General features: G+C 43.0%; 1 protein-coding gene across 1 annotated transcript in view; it reads left to right on the plus strand.

Moving 5' to 3' along the window:
* Nucleotides 1-20,092, plus strand: part of mgat5b (alpha-1,6-mannosylglycoprotein 6-beta-N-acetylglucosaminyltransferase B) — a 500,752-nt gene that overhangs the window by 430,453 nt on the left and 50,207 nt on the right. The window contains 2 exon segments of the mRNA XM_078401040.1: nt 2,880-3,010; nt 13,120-13,275. Of these exon segments, the coding sequence (XP_078257166.1) occupies nt 2,880-3,010; nt 13,120-13,275 (287 nt within the window).

The raw sequence follows: 20,092 nt of genomic DNA on the forward strand, positions 1-20,092 counted from the left end.
ATCACACTTGTGGTTTTCCAAACTAGTAACATGGTTGAAATATGTTCCAATACATAACGTATTAGAACCAGACTAATAATAAATAATTCTGTTTTAATGAACACTTGCTCATGTTGGCATCTGCTGAACTTTCTTCTGTAAATGGTGGAAATAATTATGCTAGAATAATCGGGTGTCATAATAAAGTCACCATGACATGAAAACATCATGTCTCCCTTTCTCTATGATTACACTTCAGGTTAAACCTCACATTAATGATTCTCATTTAAAGGATGCTCATGTACAACATGTGCAGGAATCAGCCCTCTGCCTTGTCCAATAATTGTGGAACAGAATCCACAGTTCAAAGATTCACTGTAATTCTCTTAACTTCTAAACTGCAGGAGATTCTAAGTAAAATGTCACAACGTTGTACATTACAAGGAAGTATTTAATGGCATCCATGCATGGAGTAATCTCTGATTAATAAACATGACTAATTACTAATAGGATGTAATGGAGACACCAATATCTGATTACAAATAAGTGTGTTGGAAGGAACTGTAGATGCTGGCTTACACCAAAGATAGACACAAAATGCTGGTGTAACTCAGCGGGTCAGGCAGCATCTCTGGAGAAAAGGAATAGGTGATGCTAGGTCGAGACCCTTCTTCAGACTGAGAGTCGGGAGAGAGGGAAACCAGAGGTATGAAAAGCTACAGAACAAATCAGAGCCGAAACCGATAACCAAGAAAAGGTGGAAGCCACAATGGTCCATTGTTGACTGTGGAAGAGGTGATAATGAAGGGATGCAGACTGTGAAACTAGCAGGAATATAAATGTCGAACGTCATTACAGACATTGGGTTTTTGTCTGAAACAGCTAAACTTCAATGCTAAGAAGTTATATTCTGCACTGCGGTATTTTTCTCATCACTCTACCTGTTCTTGTGTATGGTTGATTGTATTCGTGTATAATATTATCTGATTTGATTGGATAACATCGCAAGCAAAAGTTTTTCACTGTACCAATAATATAACACCACTTACGTACATACATGTTTAAAAGAGCATGCACTATACACGGGGCAACAATCAACCTAAACATAATTGAACTGTATAGCACAGGAGCAGGCCATTCAGCCCACGGTATCCGTGCCAAACATGATGCCAAGGGAAACTAATTTGATCTGCCTGCACATGAACAGTAACCCTTCATTCAACAGTTGTTGAATTTATTGCTATGTCAAAGTTTTCCAATACTTTATGCAAAATGTAACATCCGTGTGTCATAAATCATGGTTAAACTAGGCCAATATATCTCATCTTTTGATGAAAGCCTGAAAGTAGCAAGCCGAGCACAAATTTTAATTATGATGTGGGAATGGAAGGAAAAGTCAATAAACTCTACCCAGCAAATAATATCTTCATGAAGCATTAAATGTACTCCTATGGAAAATGATCATTTCCATATATTTTAACTGAGATTGATGAGGGTAAGCTTAAATAAAACATCAGAATTTAAGTTTGGGAGGCAGATACATTTGAAAACATTAGCAGAACGTAACACCAACAGCGAAAAAAAAATTCTCGTAAATGAATTGTTGATTCTCTAGGGGGGGGAAATGATTACACCGTTATTTAGTTGTCAGCGAGTGTTATGGGACAATCTGTCTTGCGTTTATTATTAATAACTGCAGCAAGACAAAATTGGCTCAAAGTATGAACTCATCTGACAACATAATGGGGCTGATGCTTACGGCTGCTACTTGTAATAACTTATGTATGAACTTTTCAAACTGCTTGTGTGGACATAGCGATCAAAGGAGCACAGAAGCACAAGGGACTGCAGATGCTGGTTTACAAAAATGACACAAAGTGCTGGAGTAACTCAGCGGGTCAAGCAGCATCTTTGGAGAACATGGATAGGTGACATTTCGGGTTGGGACCTCTCCTCCTGAGAAGATTTCGCAGTGTAGCAGTCAAAATATTGAAACAAGGAAGTGTTGATGCTGGTTTACGAAAAAGGACACAAAGTGCTGGAGTAACTCAGCGGGTCAGGAAACATATAGTATAAGAAAATAACTGCAGGTGCTGGTACAAATCGATTTATTCACAAAACGCTGGAGTAACTCAGCAGGTCAGGCAGCATCTCGGGAGAGAAGGAATGGGTGACGTTTCGGGTCGAGACCCTTCTTCAGACTCATTAGCACAGTTGCTGGCTGACCTGCTGAATGTCTTCAGCATTTTCTGCATTTGTTTCTGATTTCCCGCATCTGCAGTTTTTCAAAGCAAAGATTACAGCTTTATTGTGAGAAATATCTCTTTGATCCAACTCAAAAACAAATAAGGCCAGATGTGAACTGAGAGCAAATTAAATCATCTTGTAGAGTCGTGGAGTCATGCAGCACAGAAATTGGCCCTTTGGCCCAACTTGCCCATGCCAAGTAAGCTGCCCCATTTACACTATTTTCATCTTTCCACATTTGGCCCACATCCCTCTAAATCTTTCCTGACCATGAACCTGTCCAAATGTTTTTTTAAATGTTATTATAGTATCTGCCTCAACTACCTCCCCTAGCAGCTCATTCCATATACCCACCACCGTCTGTGTGAAGAAGTTGTCCCTCAAACTCCTATTAAATCTTTCCCCTCTCACCTTAACATATGTCCCCTCTCACCTTAACCCATTCCCCTATAAGATTCACCTTTATGAGATCACCCATCATTTTCCGGCTCTCTAAGGAATAATACCCCAGCCTACTCAACCTCTCCCTCTAGCTCGGGCCTTCAAGTCATCTTGTAAATTGTCTTTTTTCCTGTTGTTCTGTTTTCAATAAGTGTACAGTTCTGTGGATCTGTTTTGTTTTAACACAAAGTGTGCAATTTGTCTTTTGTCAGCTCATAGCCCAGACAACTCATTCATGGGTTTTGTTGCTGAGATACTGAATGATACTGAAAAGGAAGCCATCCAATCAAGCAAAATCAGCAACATGGCGGTCGTCTACGGAAAAGATCCTAATATGTGGAAGGTAGGAAGAATTTATTATTATTGTTTTATGTTCATTGCTCCCATGTGTAAACCACAAGATTTCCACTGATGGGAGAGTCTAGGACCAGGGGACATAGCCTCAGAATAAAGGGCGTACCTTTAGAAAGGAGATGAGGAGGAATTTCTTTAGTCAAAAGGTGGTGAATCTGTGGAATCCATTGCCACAGATGGATGTGGAGGCCAAATCAACGGTTATTTTTAAGGCAAACATTGACAGATTCTTGATTAGTAAGGGTGTGAAGAGGTATGGGAAGGCAGGAAATGGGGTTGAGAGGGAAAGATAGATCAGCCATGATTGAATGACCGAGTAGACTCAATGGGCTACTTGTGATCCTTTGACTTATGAACTTATGAAGATTCTAATCTCAGAAGTTAAGAATAAGAAAAAATAATTGTCAAAGGAAAACTGAAAGGATACAATTCCATAATTTGTAAATAACGGATGCTTCTTGAAATTTACTCTCAGAATTGCGACATTAGGATCTTTTGCATTCTCTTCTTTGTGGATAAGAAACTTACAGGGTTATATGGTTCGGCATGGACAAGGTGGGCCGAAGGGCCTGTTTCCGTGCTGTGCAGCTCTATAACTCTACACCTGGGTTTGTGTTGCAGATTTTCAGAGTCATTCCATGTTGTTCAGCTCTACCATGCAAACAAAAATATTCCATTACAATAGATGTGAAAGTATTTTTTGTTTTAGTTATTTGTACAGAAGTTAGGATTGTGAACACCCATTGCTTTAAGTGCAATCGAAGCTCCAATAAGCCATCTTTGCCCTGTTGTTGAGGGGAATACACGTGTGTAAATTTCCCCGGTGTGGGACGAATAAAGGAATATATTGTTAGGTTGTAAACTACCCAAGTGGAAACTTGGCAAAACATGCAATCCAGTTTGCATGTGGCCTTCCTCTGGCAATGAACAGAAAGGTCAGTCTGGGAATGGGGAGAGTAGTTAAAATGGTTAGCAACCAGGAGATCGAGTAGGCCTTGGCACAAGCGCTCGGCGAAACGGTCACCTAGTCTATGTTTGGTCTTGCCAATATAAAGGAGGCCACATTGGGAACACCGAATGCAGTAGATTTACATCAGTTTGGCTCTTGTCCAACCATCTGCAAATCAAACTCCCCCCCCCCCCACCTCTTTTCACCTATCACTTGCCAGACTTCGTCCTGTCCCCACTTATCTTCCAGCTTTCTTCCCCCCCCCCCCCCCCTCCACCCAAAATCAGTCTGAGGAATGGTGGGAATACACCACTTTATACTTATGATACTAAATTCTTGACAACTGCTTCCCTAAAGGCAAGTGGAGAATATGGTACTTGACTAGTGAACAAAGGCCAGAGATGAAATAAAAAGGAAAGTGTGAGCCAAAAGGATTAAAGAGTTACGAATTGTGAAGCCAGAGGAGGGAATGTAGGTGGTTGTGGTAGGGGGGAGAGATGGGGGGGGTGTTCTGGGGGTGGAAATAAAACTGGAAGAGAGGAGGGACAGGACTAAGATTACCTGAAATGTCACCTATCCATGTTCTCCGGAGATGCTGCCTGATCCGTTGAGATACTCCAACACTTTATGTCTTTTCTTGTAAACAGGTATCTATCTGCAGTTCCTTGTGTCAATGTGCCATAGATCTATTACTTAACTATTGTAAGCATTTTACTCCAGTACATACAAATATAATCCATTGGTGAAATAAGGTTGGAGGCTGTTTGACCTATTCCTGACCACGTCTTTCTAGTTAATGGCTGTAAGATTTGTTACATGCAGTAAACTGCAGGTGCCAGATTGTTGTTATCTTGTAGCTGAATCTTTAAAGACGATATCCGGAGCCAATAAAGCAGGCCATTGATATACTAGTGGTAACAGCGCATGCACTATAATGGGGCACTGCTTGTAAGGTAAATCATTTATACAACTTACTAGTGGCCTGGCATCTTCTGTCATAATGCATTGGAAACTTACTGGAGCAGCACTGTGGCACAGCAGTAGAGTCGCCGCCTTACAGCGCCAGAGACCCGGGTTCAATCCTGACCACGGGTGCTGTCTGCACGGAGTTTGTACGTTCTCCCTGTAAAAGCGTGGGTATTATCCAGGTGCTCTGGTTCCTCACACACACCTGCAGGTTTGTGGGGCTACTTAGCTTCTGTATTTCTGGAGCTCTGACACAGGAAGAGATCGCGGCGAGAATAGAGACGTTGCTCAAGGATGTTCTTAGAGTCTCCTTGGAAAAAAAAAGTAATGTATCCTCACTGACTCCTTGGAATGTGGCTGCCCAAGCAGAATATAAGGTGCTGTCCCGCCAGTTTGCGTGTGACCTCACTCTGACAATGGAGGTGGCCCAGGGCAGAGAGGTCTGTATGGGACCTTTCTGATATTCTCAAAACTAGCATTTCAGAGCATTCAAAACAATTAGAAATGAAAATTAATTCATTATCTAAAAAATACACCAAATTCACCCACAATAGTTAAGATGTGTACATAATTAAAAGCATGGAATAAACAGAGGCATAGAGTCATACGCTTCTTTGGATCGTTCACCTTGTTGTGGTGAAGTGGCTTGCGTGCCCCCATGATTCCGAGAGCAATGCCGTCGGTAGCACTGGCTTCTGGTAGGGCCACCCATGGCGGTGCGGTTGAGGATGAGGGTCCTGACTAACAACGATCCAACCTACAAGACCTCAACGGCCGACCAGACGGACAAAGTTATCTTGAACTCAACGGCTATGAAGGCGGATGAAGGCTGCAACAGATCTATCAGCTCCAATCATCTTGGTTTCCTTGCCATTGGAATTAGCTGATTGATTTGTGAAGGACCGTGTGCTTCTTGGAGTGCAACATCAAGTACACATTAAACAAACACACGCACAGTCGTGTGATGGCTGGAAGCTCCTAGTCAAGAACCGGCCCAGAAGCGGTGAATACTTGATTCAATCGCTACAACGGAACGTAGACCATCATCCTCGACCTCGACGGATAGCCACGACGACTATGATGGGAATCATACAGCACGGACACAGGCCCTTTGGCCTAACTTTCACACGCTGACCAAGATGTCCTATCCACGGTAGTCCCACCTACTCTCATTTGGCCCATATCCCGCTAAACCTTTCCCATCCACACAACTGGCCTTGTTGCTGTTGGCATCCGTCCATCTACGAGAGATGATGGTGCGGCTTGGAGAGGAGAATGCTTCATCTGTGGTTGCATTTCCTACAGTGGCTGACCTGGGTTATCCTTGACAGGCAGACTCTCCCACAGCTTCCACAGGTGAAGTTGTCTCTGGCCTTTGGATTGGGGAGTGTGTTGCTGTTGCCATTGACCATTTTGTGTCATTGATGCCTGGCCTCCAGGGTCTTGAAGCACATGGTGCCATGTGAGCTTCACACCCGCCTGGAGATCCTTTCTCCACCTCCCCCGGTCCTCAGCAGCCTCTTCCCAGTTGTCAGTGCCAATGTTAAAATTGGTTATATCTTTTAATCGTACCCTTGTAGCAAAGCTTTAGTCTTCTTCTTGGCTTCCGTGCACTGGCAACCTCCCTGTATAGCACATCTTTGGGGATGCGTCCATTTTCCATCCTCTGTACACGTCCAAGCCAGCGGAGATGCTTCTACTTCAGAACCACAGGGATGCTAGGAATGTTGTCCAGGGAGAGGACAGATTTATGAGTGATTTTACCAAGAAACTCCCAGCTTTAGACACAAATGTTTGAGCAGACTAACTGAGTTCTACTGAGAAAATCTGAATCTTATCTTTATGTACTTGTGTGCAGATGCAATTATAAAGAAATGGAACCATTAAATTTTATTGATCGAGCTATCAGATTATTAAGACATAAATGGCTAAATTTAATTAGTAATTTTTAACAAACTATTGCATTTGGCACCGTTCGAGGGAAATGATCTATTTGACATAATGCTCTGTCCTTGTCCAAATTTCTTTTCACAGTACTTGGATTTTAAAGAGTACTTTGATTTTTAACATTTCCTACATTATGAAACATAAGCAGTCTCTTTAACTCTAGTTGCATTCCTCAAGTACATATATAACTACGTAACGTACTCTTAATTAATAGTTCCTTTATTGTCATTGTAACATGAGCCATGTACAACGAAATTGTAAAATGTCAGCCAGTCAGTGCACCATTCAAACATTTCTAAAAGCTAACGATACATACAAGGTAAAATATTTTAAAAAAGATAAACAACTAAAATAAATATCATGAAAATAGCACGCATAAACACCCAACCCTACATCCTTCTGTCGATTTCACAGTCTCTTATTATGTATCGCCCCTGCGTTCCTTGGCGGCTACATTTAGTGCCTTTATAGCAGTGGGGTAAAAACTATTTTTAAGTCTGTTTGTCCTTGTCCTTGTAGATCTGTACCGTCTGCCTGACGGTAACAGTTCAAACAGGGAGTGTCCGGGGTGGGAAATGTCCTTTATAATACTCTGGGATTTTTTGATGCAGCGGGAACTGTGTAAGTCCTCCAAGGTAAGTAGAGGGCAGCCGACAATCCTCTGGGCGTTGTCAATGGCCCTCTGGAGCGCTTTCCTCTGAGCCGCTGTGCAGCTGGTGTACCATACGCATACACAGTATGTTAGGATGCTCTCAATGTAGCACCGATAAAAGGACAACAGCAGTCTCTGAGTGATGTTATTCTTCCTGAGCACCCTCAGGAAGTGCAGTCTCTGCTGGACCTTTTTCAGCAGCGCAGAGGTGTTCACGCTCCACGTCAGGTCCTCCTCAATATGGATTCCCAGGAAGCGGAAATCCGCCACCCTCTCCACACAGTCCCCTCTGATAGTTAATGGTAACATGTCCGTTTTATTCTTTCTGAAGTCTATTATTATTTCCTTTGTCTTTAAGGTGTTGAGGAGCAGGTTATTTTCTCCACACCACACTGTCAGCTGCTCCACCTCATCCCGGTAGGCGTACTCGTCCCCCCCGGTGATGAGTCCCACCACCGTAGTGTCATCCGCAAATTTGACAATGGTGTTGCTGTGGTGGGCGGGGGTGCAGTCATGTGTATAGATGGTGTAGAGCAGGGGGCTCAGCACGCAGCCCTGTGGAGAGCCGGTACTGAGGCTGAGGGCCGTGGATGTGTGATGGCCCACTCTGACTCTCTGGCTGCGAGCTGACAGGAAGCTATTTATCCACATTAAATAGCATTCTAGAAAATTGTAGCTGTCCCAATGTCTTTTAAAAGTTGTTACAGTGCGTGTCCTTCTACCGTTTTCTGGCGCCTTTGGTGGTGCCAGAGGCTTGGCTATATTTTCTGTTTTGCCAGACCAACAGAGGTCACGGCCTTGGGAGGCCAAGATACTGGCCTGCAAAGTTAGCCGCAGAAGTTAGCTATGGGAACAGATCTGCCGGCTCTGGCCGGGATGGTGTTCCAGAGCCCCGGCCACAGGGGGCAAATTTAACCCATCGATCGGTGCAGAACGTCCTGATGAGGTTCAGATCGGCCGCATCAGCCGGACTAGGCACTACATTTTCGGGGGAATTCTGGGGGTGATTCCAAGTGCACACTCATAAATTTATCCGGATTGAAGCATGTGCCGGACCACCAGTTGCCGGAAAATCGATGATGGACCTGTACCAACCTCAACCACCTTCTCTGACAGCTCGTTCCATCTACAACCCCCCTCACCCCCCTGCCCTCTGCGGATAATATAAAACAATGTAATTCCTCATACATTTTTTTTCCTCATCGCTCTAAAGTGAATAGATGTGCCCAGCATAGGATCTGAGAGGGAATTCTCCATTGGATGTTAAGGGAACCGGAGGAGGTTAGTGCTCCTTCCCCTCACAATGGAGGTTGTCGACAGATTCATAGATGGAATCTCTCCACAAGTTTCAATCTCCGATATGGAGATACGTGTGGTCCAAAACTGTGTGACACTCTTGAAGGTAAGTGTGTACAATTCACCATGGAGTTGCTGGCATTTCCCAATAAGATTCAGATCAATGTGTATCCCTTTCCGAATTCTATTTTATTCATGCTTAGTTTAGTTTAGTTTAGTTTATTTTAGTTTAGTTCAGTGTAGAGATACAGCATGGAAACAGACCCTTCGGCCCACAGTCCGCACTGACCAATGATCACCCACTTGCTAGTTCTATCTTACAAACTCGGGACACTTTACAGAAGCTAACCATCCTACAAACTTGTATGTCTTTGGAGCATGGGAGGAAATTGGAGAACCCAAAGAAAACCCACGCGGTCTCAGGGAGAACGTGCAAACTCTGTACAGTCGAACTTCGGTCTCCGGCGCTGTATGCCAGCAACTCTACTGCTGCACCACTGTGTCATCACAAACTTTCATATAATCTAGAAGGCTACTTAAAAGTACATTACGTGATTATAGATGTACTTGAGGAAAGAAAGTAGTATTAGAGAGACTGCTTCTGTTTTGCAATGTAGAAGGTGCTAAAAATCAAGTTAAAATCCAATTACTGTGAAATAAAATGTGTTCAAAGATAAGGCATCATGTGAAATAGATCACTTTCCTGGAACCAATAGTACAATAGTTTGTTTTAAAATACAAATTAAATTCACCCATTTATGTGATGATAATCTGGTCACCTGATCAATAAAATTAATTGTTCCATTTATTTATAATTGAATCTGCACACGACTACATAAAGATGATATTCAGATTTTCTCATTATAACTCAGCAGGCTAGACACATTTGTGTCTAGAGCTTGATTGATCTCCTGTTTGGCTTAATATGATTCCATCAGAATTTAATAAAGAGAAAAACTAGAATGCCATAATAAAACTTGCTGAGCTTTTTTGAGATTAAAGGTAAGCCTTTTTGCTTAAGGGGACAAAAACATGGTAATAGTTCACTGAGATTTTTCAACCTGTTCTTTTATTCATTTGTGCCTGCATCTTATCTCCATTTACCTCCCACCATTCTGTAGTCCTGAGCAACTTTTCATAATAGAAATCTCAGCTTTTGGGGAGTCAATTTCAAATCCCCACTACTTTAGTTCTTGATCTCAAATTCGTTCTATTTCATTAGGTTTGGCCCATTTACATTCTTCGTTTCCAGTAACCTCATTGACTGATTTTGTTAAAGTTTTTCTTCCATGGGTACTGACCTTTGACCTTTTAATGTTTTCTCGTTACTTCTCTAAACAAATCCTTGATTCCTCTCATCTTTGCAAGCTACCACCCATCTCCAACATCCTTTTACCTCCTGAGTTTTTGCCTTTCCATTCCCTCCACGGATGCTTCCTGATCCGCTGAATTCCTCCAGCACTTTCTTTTTTTCCAAATCCATGTATGTACTATTGTTAAGAATGCCTACCTCCAGAGTGATAAATCAACTGACAACACCCTTGTTCACACATCCCTTCCCACCCAGACCACCTCCTCCTCAGAGACTTTCCCCTGCAATACAGGAGATGTAACAGCTGTCCCTTCACCTCCTCCCTCATCTCCATCCAGGGACCCTAGCAGTCCTTCCAGGTGAGATAAATCAAGGAGGCCCAGGACAGGAAATACACCTCCTCTAACCTCCTCTACTGCATCCTGTGTTCCCCATGTGGCCTCCTGTAAACCAGCAAGACCAGGCATAGTCTCGGCGACCACTTCACCAGACACTTGGTCCGCCAAAGCCTACTGGATCTCTTGGTTGCTAACCATTTTAACTCCCCTGCCCATTCCCATATTGAATTTCCTGTCCTGGGCCTCCTTGATTGCCAGAGTGAGGCCCCAGGAAAACTGGAGGAACTGTACCTCATATTCCACTTGGGTAGCTAACAACCCAATGGTATGAAGTTTGAATTCTCCAATTTTAGATAACCTCTAACAATCCCCCCATGCCCCCCACCGCACACATGCATCTTTCCTACCCCACCCCCTTTCTTCTTCCCCCACTCCCTCCCCTGTGCTGCAATGGACTTGCACCTATTTTCCCCTCATTCCACGTTCCTTCCACTGGTTTCACTATTTGCAACTCTTCAAACTGTCTGTCTCACACCTCTACTTTAATCTCTGGCCTTTGTTCCAACCATCTGCCTATTAAAAAAACGCTCTCCCATGTCCACTTATTACATGCCACATTTTGTCCTGCCTCTCTTCTCATCCAGCTTCCTCCTCCACCCCCATAATCAAATTGAAGAAGGAACATGACCTGAAACATCACTTATCTATGTTTTTCAGAGATGCTGCCTAACCTGCTGAGTTACTCTAGCACTTTGTGTCCTTATTTAGAGTCAAACAGTGCGGAAACAGGTCCTTCAGCCCAATGTGCCCATGCCGACAAGTTCTGCACTCTTGGCTCAGTTCATTGACTCCACATTTCCGATTCGGTTAACTTTAAACTTCACCAAGGCACATTCTTTGTATGTGTACATACTTGGCCAATAAACTTATTCATTCATTCATTCATTATTCCAAGCTGCCCCACATTATTAGCTTCCATAACCTTGAAATCATCTCGTACATCGCTGCCCTGTTAGTGACTCATGCCAAGGCCCTTACAGGTATAACGTCTGATTAAGTAACATCACCATTTGGAATTCTCATCCTTGTTTTCTATTCCCAACACTGTCTTGCCTCTTCCCATCTCCACCATCTCCTCCATCCCCACAATGATAGATATCAATGAGATATCTACACTTAAGACATTAAGACTTAAGATTTGAAAGAGGGGATTGAAGGCTTTGTGGCCAAGTTTGCAGATGATATGGAAATGGGTGGAGGGGCAGACAGTGTAGAGAAAGTAGGAACCCTGTGGAAGGACTTGACAGATTAGGAAAGTGGGTAGAGAAGTGGCAGATGGAATAAAGTGTAGCAAAGTGTGGAGTTATACATTTTGGTAGTAGGAATAAAAGTGTAGACTATTTTCTAAATGGGGAGAGAATCTAGAAATCAGAGGGACTTTATCTATCTCTGCCTTAAAAATATCCACTGACTTGACCTCCACAGCCTTCTGTGGCAAAGAATTCCACAGATTCACACGATCTGACTTAATAAATTTTTAATTAGTAGGAGTGTTAGAGGTTATGGGGAGAAGGCAGGAGAATGGGGTAGGAAGGGAGAGATCGATCAACCATGATTAAATGGCGGAATAGACTTGATGGGCCAAATGGCCTAATTCTGCTCCTATCACTTATGACACCAAGACCTGCAGACGCCAGAATCTTGTGTAGAGCACAAAGTGCTGGGGCAACTCAATGGGTCTGGCAGCATCTTTGGAGGACATGCATAGGTGATATTTCGGGTCAGGACATTTCTTCAGGCTCCTCCTCCAAATTTCTAACTCCTTCAACTCGGGACCTTTGAGTGACCCAGACTACCCTACCCAATTGTTCTGTTAAAGATTATTTCAATTGTCTCTAATTCATAGTTAAAAAATAACATAAGCTTGGTTTATGAACTGTCTGCCCAAGGCGGCAAGAAAATGCAGGGAGTTTTAGATGTGGACCAGTCCATCACACAGACCAGACACTCCATCATTACCTCATTGAGCATTGAGTGAGGTACAGTGTTGCAGCGGCAGAGCTGCTGCCTTGCAGCGCCAGAGACTCGGGTTTGAATTTGACTATAGGTGCTGTCTGAACGGAGTTTACACATTCTCCCTGTAACTGCGTGGATTTTCTCAGGGTGCGGTTTCCTCCCACACTTCAAAGACATGCCAGTTTGTAGGTTAATTGGCTTCTGTAAAATTGTCACTAATGTGTGTGTTAGATTTAGTGTATGGGTGATCATTGGTCAGTGCAGACTCGGTGGGCCGAAGGGCCTGTTTCCACACTGTGTCTCTCAACTAAACTAAACTAAACCCCATCTGTGCTTTACGATGCCTCGGAAAAACAGCCAACATAATGAGAGACCTTTCCCACTTGAGTCATTCCTCCTTCTTCCGTTGAGCAGAAGATACAGAAGCTTGAGAGCGCACACCACCAGACTCAGAACCAGCTTCTTCATCACTGTGAACAGGCTTCTGAACAGTCGTTCCGTAAACTAGAGTATGTAAACAATGCAAAAACTGCTCACATCTGCTCAATGTAAAACGTACTTTACTCTGTCTAACGTCATTTGTTTAGATATGCCTATTGATCTATTATTTTCTGCCTTTTAGGGAAAGGCAAAGTTTCTGGAAGTTATTAACAGATACATGGAGATCCATGGAACAGTTTACTATGAGGCGCACTGGCCACCTGAGATGCCTGTTTTTGTCAAAAACCATGGACTGCTGCCTCAACATGAGCTACAGAGACTTCTAAGAAAGGCAAAGGTATTTACCAGGAACAGCCGTTTATAAATCTCCTTTCTCTGCATCTTACAGTCAAGTCAAGTCAAGTCAAGTCAAATTTATTTGTCACATACACATACTCGATGTGCAGTGAAATGAAAGTGGCAATGCCTGCGGGTTGTGCACAAAAATAATTACAGTTACAGCATATAAATAAAGTTAATAAGTTACTAAACATAGCACAAAAAGTGTCGACAAAAATTTAGTCTCTGGGGTTATCAAAGTTGACAGTCCTGATGGCCTGTGGGAAGAAGCTCCGTCTCATCCTCTCCGTTTTCACAGCGTGACAGCGGAGGCGTTTGCCTGACCATAGCATCTGGAACAGTCCGTTACTGGGGTGGCAGGGGTCCCTCATGATCTTGCTTGCTCTGGATCTGCACCTCCTGATGTATAGGTCCTGCAGGGGGACGAGTGTAGTTCCCATGGTGCGTTCTGCCGAACGCACTACTCTCTGCAGGGCCATCCTGTCCTGGGCAGAGCTGTTCCCAAACCAGACTGTAATGTTGCCGGACAGGATGCTCTCTACAGCCCCAGAGTAGAAGCAATGAAGGATCCTCAGCGACACTCTGAATTTCCTCAGTTGTCTAAGGTGGTAAAGGCGCTGCTTAGCCTTACCCACCAGTGCGGCAATGTGCGTTGCCCACGTCAGATCCTCTGCGATGCGGACTCCCAAGTATTTGAAACTGCTCACCCTATCCACAATAGACCCATTTATCTCCAGTGGCGTGTACGTCCTTGGATGTTTAGCCCTTCTGAAGTCCACAATCAGCTCCTTTGTTTTAGTGACATTCAAGAGGAGGCTATTGTCCTGACACCAGAGTGCCAGATCAGCCACCTCCTCCCGGTAGGCCTTCTCATCGTTGTTGGAGATCCGGCCCACCACCACAGTGTCATCAGCAAACTTGATGATGGAGTTTGAGCTGAACCTGGCCCTACAGTCATGTGTGTACAGGGAGTACAGTAGGGGGCTAAGGACGCAGCCCTGGGGGGATCCTATGTTCAGGGTGAGGGAGCTAGATGTGTGTTCCCCCATCCTGACCACTTGGGGCCTGGCAGTGAGAAAGTCCAGGACCCAGGCACACAGAGGGGTGCTAAGCCCCAGTTCCAGCAGCTTCTCAACCAGTCTGCTGGGGACTATTGTGTTGAATGCTGAACTAAAGTCAATGAACAGCATCCTCACATAGCCCCCCTGGCTGTCCAGATGAGAGAGAGCGGTGTGTAGAACCTGGGAGACCGCATCATCCGTGGACCTGTTCGGACGGTATGCGAACTGTATCTATCACTGCATAATTGCATTTTTTTCTGATAACATCTTAATTCTCATAGATTCAAATATGCAATTAGTTTACGGTGCATTCAGATTGCATTTCTATTCTTCTTGCAATGGGTATGCGTTTTCTAATTATGAATTCTCAAGCATTTAAAGAGTGGTCAGAAGGTTTTTTGTAATCGTTTGTGACTTTTTTGAGGAAGTTTGGTTTTAATGAGACTGTAATTGGATTAATCTTCAAAAATCAACCCCTGTTTAGAAGTTGTGAAATATGGTTTAAATTAGCTGCTGAAAGATAATCTAGCATTTTACATGTAGAAATCTAAAATGTAACTGTTCTTTGTTCCTGAAGATAAAATCAGAACAGTTTGTTACAATTGAACACAAAGTGCTGAAATAACTCAGTGGGTTAGGCAGCATCTCTGAAGCTTGATTATACTCATTTATGTTCTCAAATGGGACACGATTTCTTTCTGTAGAAATCGTGAGAGTTTATTTTTTACAAAGTGCTTTAGCTCCAAAATAACCTGAGGAAAGGGAACAATGTGGAAAGGGAACAAATCGAACTGCATCCTGAGGCTGAGACTATTGATCCAAATGCATGAATTTAAAGCCCACGCATTAACTAAAAAATGGTATTAAAATCTAACTGATCTAACGGGTAGCAAACCTGCCAGCGATACTGGGCCTGGTTTACAGGTTACTGATGTTGTTCATTTTTAATAATTTTCTGAAATGATTCAGCAAGCATTTAGTTCAACATGCATTTGGCAATGATCAAAGGATGTTCGATAATCCAGCAATGATCACAACCTGGGAACAATTTAAGACAAAACTTTGCAGATGACTTATTTTCAGCTAACCTTTCTTTTGGCAGAATGTTTCATGTCTTTGGCAAATTAACACTTCCATTTCACTGCTAGAACTACCAATTTTGCTATGTTTAGCTAAGTTTAGAGATACAGCATGGAAACAGGCTCTTCAGCCCACCAAATCCACGCCGGCTTTCGATCACCCATCAACATTAGTTTCATGTTATCCACTGCCTACACATTAGGAGCAATTTTATAAAGCCAATTAACCTACAAACCTGCATATCTTTGGGATGTAGAGGGAAACCGGATCACCCAAAGGAAACCCACATGGTCACAGAGACAATGGACAATAGGTGCAGGAGTAGGCCATTCGGCCCTTCGAGCCAGCACCACCATTCATTGTGATCATGGCTGATCATTCTCAATCAGTACCTCGTTCCTGCCTTCTCCCCATACCCCCTGACTCCGCTATCATTAAGAGCTCTATCTAGCTCTCTCTTGAAAGCATTCAGAGAATTGGCCTCCACTGCCTTCTGAGGCAGAGAATTCCACAGATTTACAACTCTCTGACTGAAAAAGTTTTTCCTCATCTCCGTTCTAAATGGCATACTACCCCTTATTCTTAAACTGTGGCCCCTGGTTCTAGACTCCCCCAACATTGGGAACATGTTTCCTGCCTCTAACATTTTCAACCCCTTAATAATCTTATATGTTTCAATAAGATCCCCTCTCATCTTTCTAAATTCCAGTGTATACAAGCCTAGTTGCTCCAGTCTTTCAACATACGACTGTCCCGCCATTCCGGGAATTAACCTAATGAACCTACGCTGCACGCCCTCAATAGCAAGAATATCCTTCCTCAAATTTGGAGTCCAAAACTGCACACAGTACTCCAGGTGCGGTCTCACTAGGGCCCTGTACAACTGCAGAAGGACCACTTTGCTCCTATACTCAACTACTCTTGTTATGAAGGCCAACATTCCATTGGCTTTCTTCACTGCCTGCTGAACCTGCATGCTTGCTTTCAGTGACTGATGAACTAGGACACCCAGATCTCGTTGTACTTCCCCATTTCCTAACTTGACACCATTCAGATAATAATCTGCCTTCCTGTTCTTATCACCAAACTGGATAACCTCACATTTATCCACATTAAACTGCATCTGCCATGCATCCGCCCATTCACACAACCTGTCTAAGTCACCCTGCAACCTCATAGCATCTTCCTCACAGTTCACACTGCCACCCAGCTTTGGGTGAAAAGGTGCAAACTCCACACAGATAGCCCCCAAGGTCAGGATCGAACCTGGGTCTCTGGCGCTGTGTGGTAGCGGCCCTGCCAGCTGCACCGCTGTGTCTTTGGCAGATGAACATTTTCATTTCACCCTTGCAGCTACCAACTGTGTTAAATGTCACTGGGCCATGCACAAATCAATAGTGTTTTTTGATTGTAGTCACCGTTCAAACCTGAAGAAGCATGGCAGCCAATTTTCACACAGCGAGCTCTCACAAACATCCTCAGTGCACCAAGCACTACTTACATATAGAACTGAATTTTTCACAGTGTTTTAAGAAATAATTTGAAAGCAGTATTTTTTATATGAACAAAACTCAAAAATTTGGAGAAACTCAGCGAGTCACACAGCAACTGTGAAGGGAATAGACAGGTGATATTTCAGGTCGGGATCTTTCTTCAGGCTGATTATATTTGTGCCAATTTTTTTAACTTGCACAGAAGTGTGAGGCATGGTACAATGTATCATTCTTCTCAATTCTCCCCATTTCCCCAAGAAAAGACAGATAAATCAACAAAAATAAATTTAATTTATGTTTAAATTAACATAAATAAATTTAATTTATGTTTAAATTGACATAAATAAATATAAAATGGAAAAAAATCCGAAAATAATCACTTCACTTGATCAAAGTGAATCAAGGAGATTACACGGCACTGACCATATATGTAATGTGCCCTTTGTCCCTGTTAGAAGTGATCCAGCTTGCTCTAAAGGACTGCAAGGATTCACAACATTACCAAGCTGAGGGACTTGCTGAAGCTTGGTGCAGCCAACACCAAGGGACTGTGATGGAGGACCACAGTCTAGGTTCCTTCCGCTGCTGGACATTGAGGGGCAGAGTGGGGTCACCCCTCAAACAAGGGAAGGGATAGCACGTCACATGAGTGGCAAGGGTTTTTTCTTTAAAGTTCATACACTCCTGCGTACGACACTGTTGAATGCCATAGAGTCAGACAGTACAGAATAACATTTATTTTTGAATTTAAAAGCCACCACCACAATATGGCAAAGACTCACAAATTTATTGATAAAGATCAGCCAAACATTCAGTGTGTCTCGAATCTTCAATAGTTTGTATTCATGTTCCCTGCATCCTCAAAAGCATGCTGAACAGAAATAATCTATCAAAGGAGATGCTTTTCATGTCTTTAATCATTTCTAGATCTCTTATCAGCTCTCTTTTAGTCCACATTACTCAGAAGTAAATAGCTGGAAACCTAAAGCTATTAGTCTAATCCTTTCATACTCCCAGTCTCCTTTCTGGGAAAATTCTTTTTTGTCAATCTCAGTATGGTTAGGTACCTTGTTTTTTTTCTAATCCTTTATGTTTGCTCACAACCCATGCTTCACTGACTGTAGCACACGCCAGTTTAAATTATTATGAAAATTTGCCCAGAAGTTTCAATTATAGAAAAACAGATGTGAAAAATCTTATCGGCATAACTCCATTTCTCACTCTTGTGTGATACCTTGGTGCTGTTTATCCATTAAAGGATCTGCCTGGTCCTTAATATACCAATTGAATTTATTTTTAAAGCAGAAATATTTTTTTGCCTTACCTTTTGTACAATATTACATTCCCTGTTTTAAGAGTTGCATAGTTTTAACAAAGCCACTTTTCGCATTTACCAAAATGGTGGGGACATGGAACGCGCTGCCAAAGGTGGTCAATATCAATAGTCAATAGTCATTTATTTGTCACATACACATAAATGTGCAGTGAAATGAAAAATTACCCGCAGTTCAACAATAAGACCAATAAGAATAATCAATAAAAATGCAATAACACATACAATCATAAACTAACACCACACAAAAGAAACATCCATCACAGTGAGTCTCCTCCAGTCCCCTCCTCACTGTGATGGAAGGCCAGAATGTCTTTTTCTCTTCCCTGCCGTCTTACATATTACCCAGTCAATTAACGTACATACCTGTACGTCTTTGGAGTGTGGGAGGAAACCGAAGATCTCGGGAGGCAGATATGATAGTGGCATTTAAGAGGCTTTTAGATGGGTACATGGAAGTGTAGGGTATGGAGGGGTATGGGTCACATGTAGGCGGAGAAGATTAGTTTAACTCGGCATCATGTTCGGCTTGGCGAATGTGATACAGCATGAAAACAGACCAATCGGGTCCCCGAGTACACATTGACTATTGTTCACCCATTGACACTAGTTCTATCTTATCTCATTTTTTCGTCTACTCCCTTCGCACCAGGGGCATTTTATAGAGGCCAATTAACCTACAAACCCAGCTGTCTTTGGGATGTGAGAGAGAACCGGGGGAAACCCATGCGATCACAGGGAGAACATGCAAGTTCCTGAAAGTAGCAATAAAACATGGCGGCACGGTGGCGCAGCGGTAGAGTTGCTGCCTTACCGCGAATGCAGCGCCGGAGACTCAGGTTCGATCCTGACTACGGGCGCCGTCTGTATGGAGTTTGTACGTTCTCCCCGTGACCTGCGTGGGTTTTCTCCGAGATCTTCTGTTTCCTCCCACACTCCAAAGACGTACAGGTATGTAGGTTAATTGACAGGGTAATATGTAAAAATTGTCCCTAGTGTGTGTAGGATAGTGTTAATGTGCGGGGATCGCTGGGCGGCACGCACTCGGTGGGCCGAAGGGCCTGTTTCCGTGCTGTATCTCTAAATCTAAAAATCTAAATCTAAATCTAAAAATAGAAGCTACTGGAAATAGCTGAGCTGGTCACTGCTTGTGTGGGGAGAGAAACATAGATCTGATAGAATAATCATCAACCTGAAACATTAAGTCCGACATGCTTTAGCATTTTATTTCAGATATCTAGCATACGCATTATTTTGCTTTTAGCTGTAAAATATTTTCATGATTCTATTTCTTACCACTGGACTTATAGTGCAATTGCTAATGTAGATGCATGCCAAATTCTAATGGTTGAGTGGAGATACAAGGAAATGCAAATGCTGGTATCATGAGCAAAACACAGTGTTGGAGTAACTCAGCAGGTCAGGCAGCATCTGTGCAGGGAATGGACAAACGACATTTCAAGTCGGGACACTTCTCCAGTCTGAAGATGGATCCCAAACTGAAAAGTTGCCTGTCCATTCCCTCCACAGATGCTGCCTGACCTGCTGAGTTAATCCAGGACTTTATGTTCTACAGTTGGACTACTTTTTGCATTTACCATATATGCTTGCTCCAAATATTTGGTCTTTACTTTAGACTTTAGAGATGGGCCATTAGCCCACCAAGTATGTGCCGACTAGCGATCCCTGCACACTAATATTATCCTACACACTAAAGACAATTTACAACTTTGCCGAAACCAATTAATCCACAAACCTGCGCGTCTTTGTCGTGTGGGAGGAAACCGGAGCACCTGGAGAAAACCCACGCGGTGACAGGGAGAACATACAAACTCCACACAGACAGCA

This window comes from Rhinoraja longicauda, chromosome 6, assembly GCF_053455715.1.
Source record: "Rhinoraja longicauda isolate Sanriku21f chromosome 6, sRhiLon1.1, whole genome shotgun sequence".
In the NCBI taxonomy this organism is placed as follows: domain Eukaryota; kingdom Metazoa; phylum Chordata; class Chondrichthyes; order Rajiformes; family Arhynchobatidae; genus Rhinoraja; species Rhinoraja longicauda.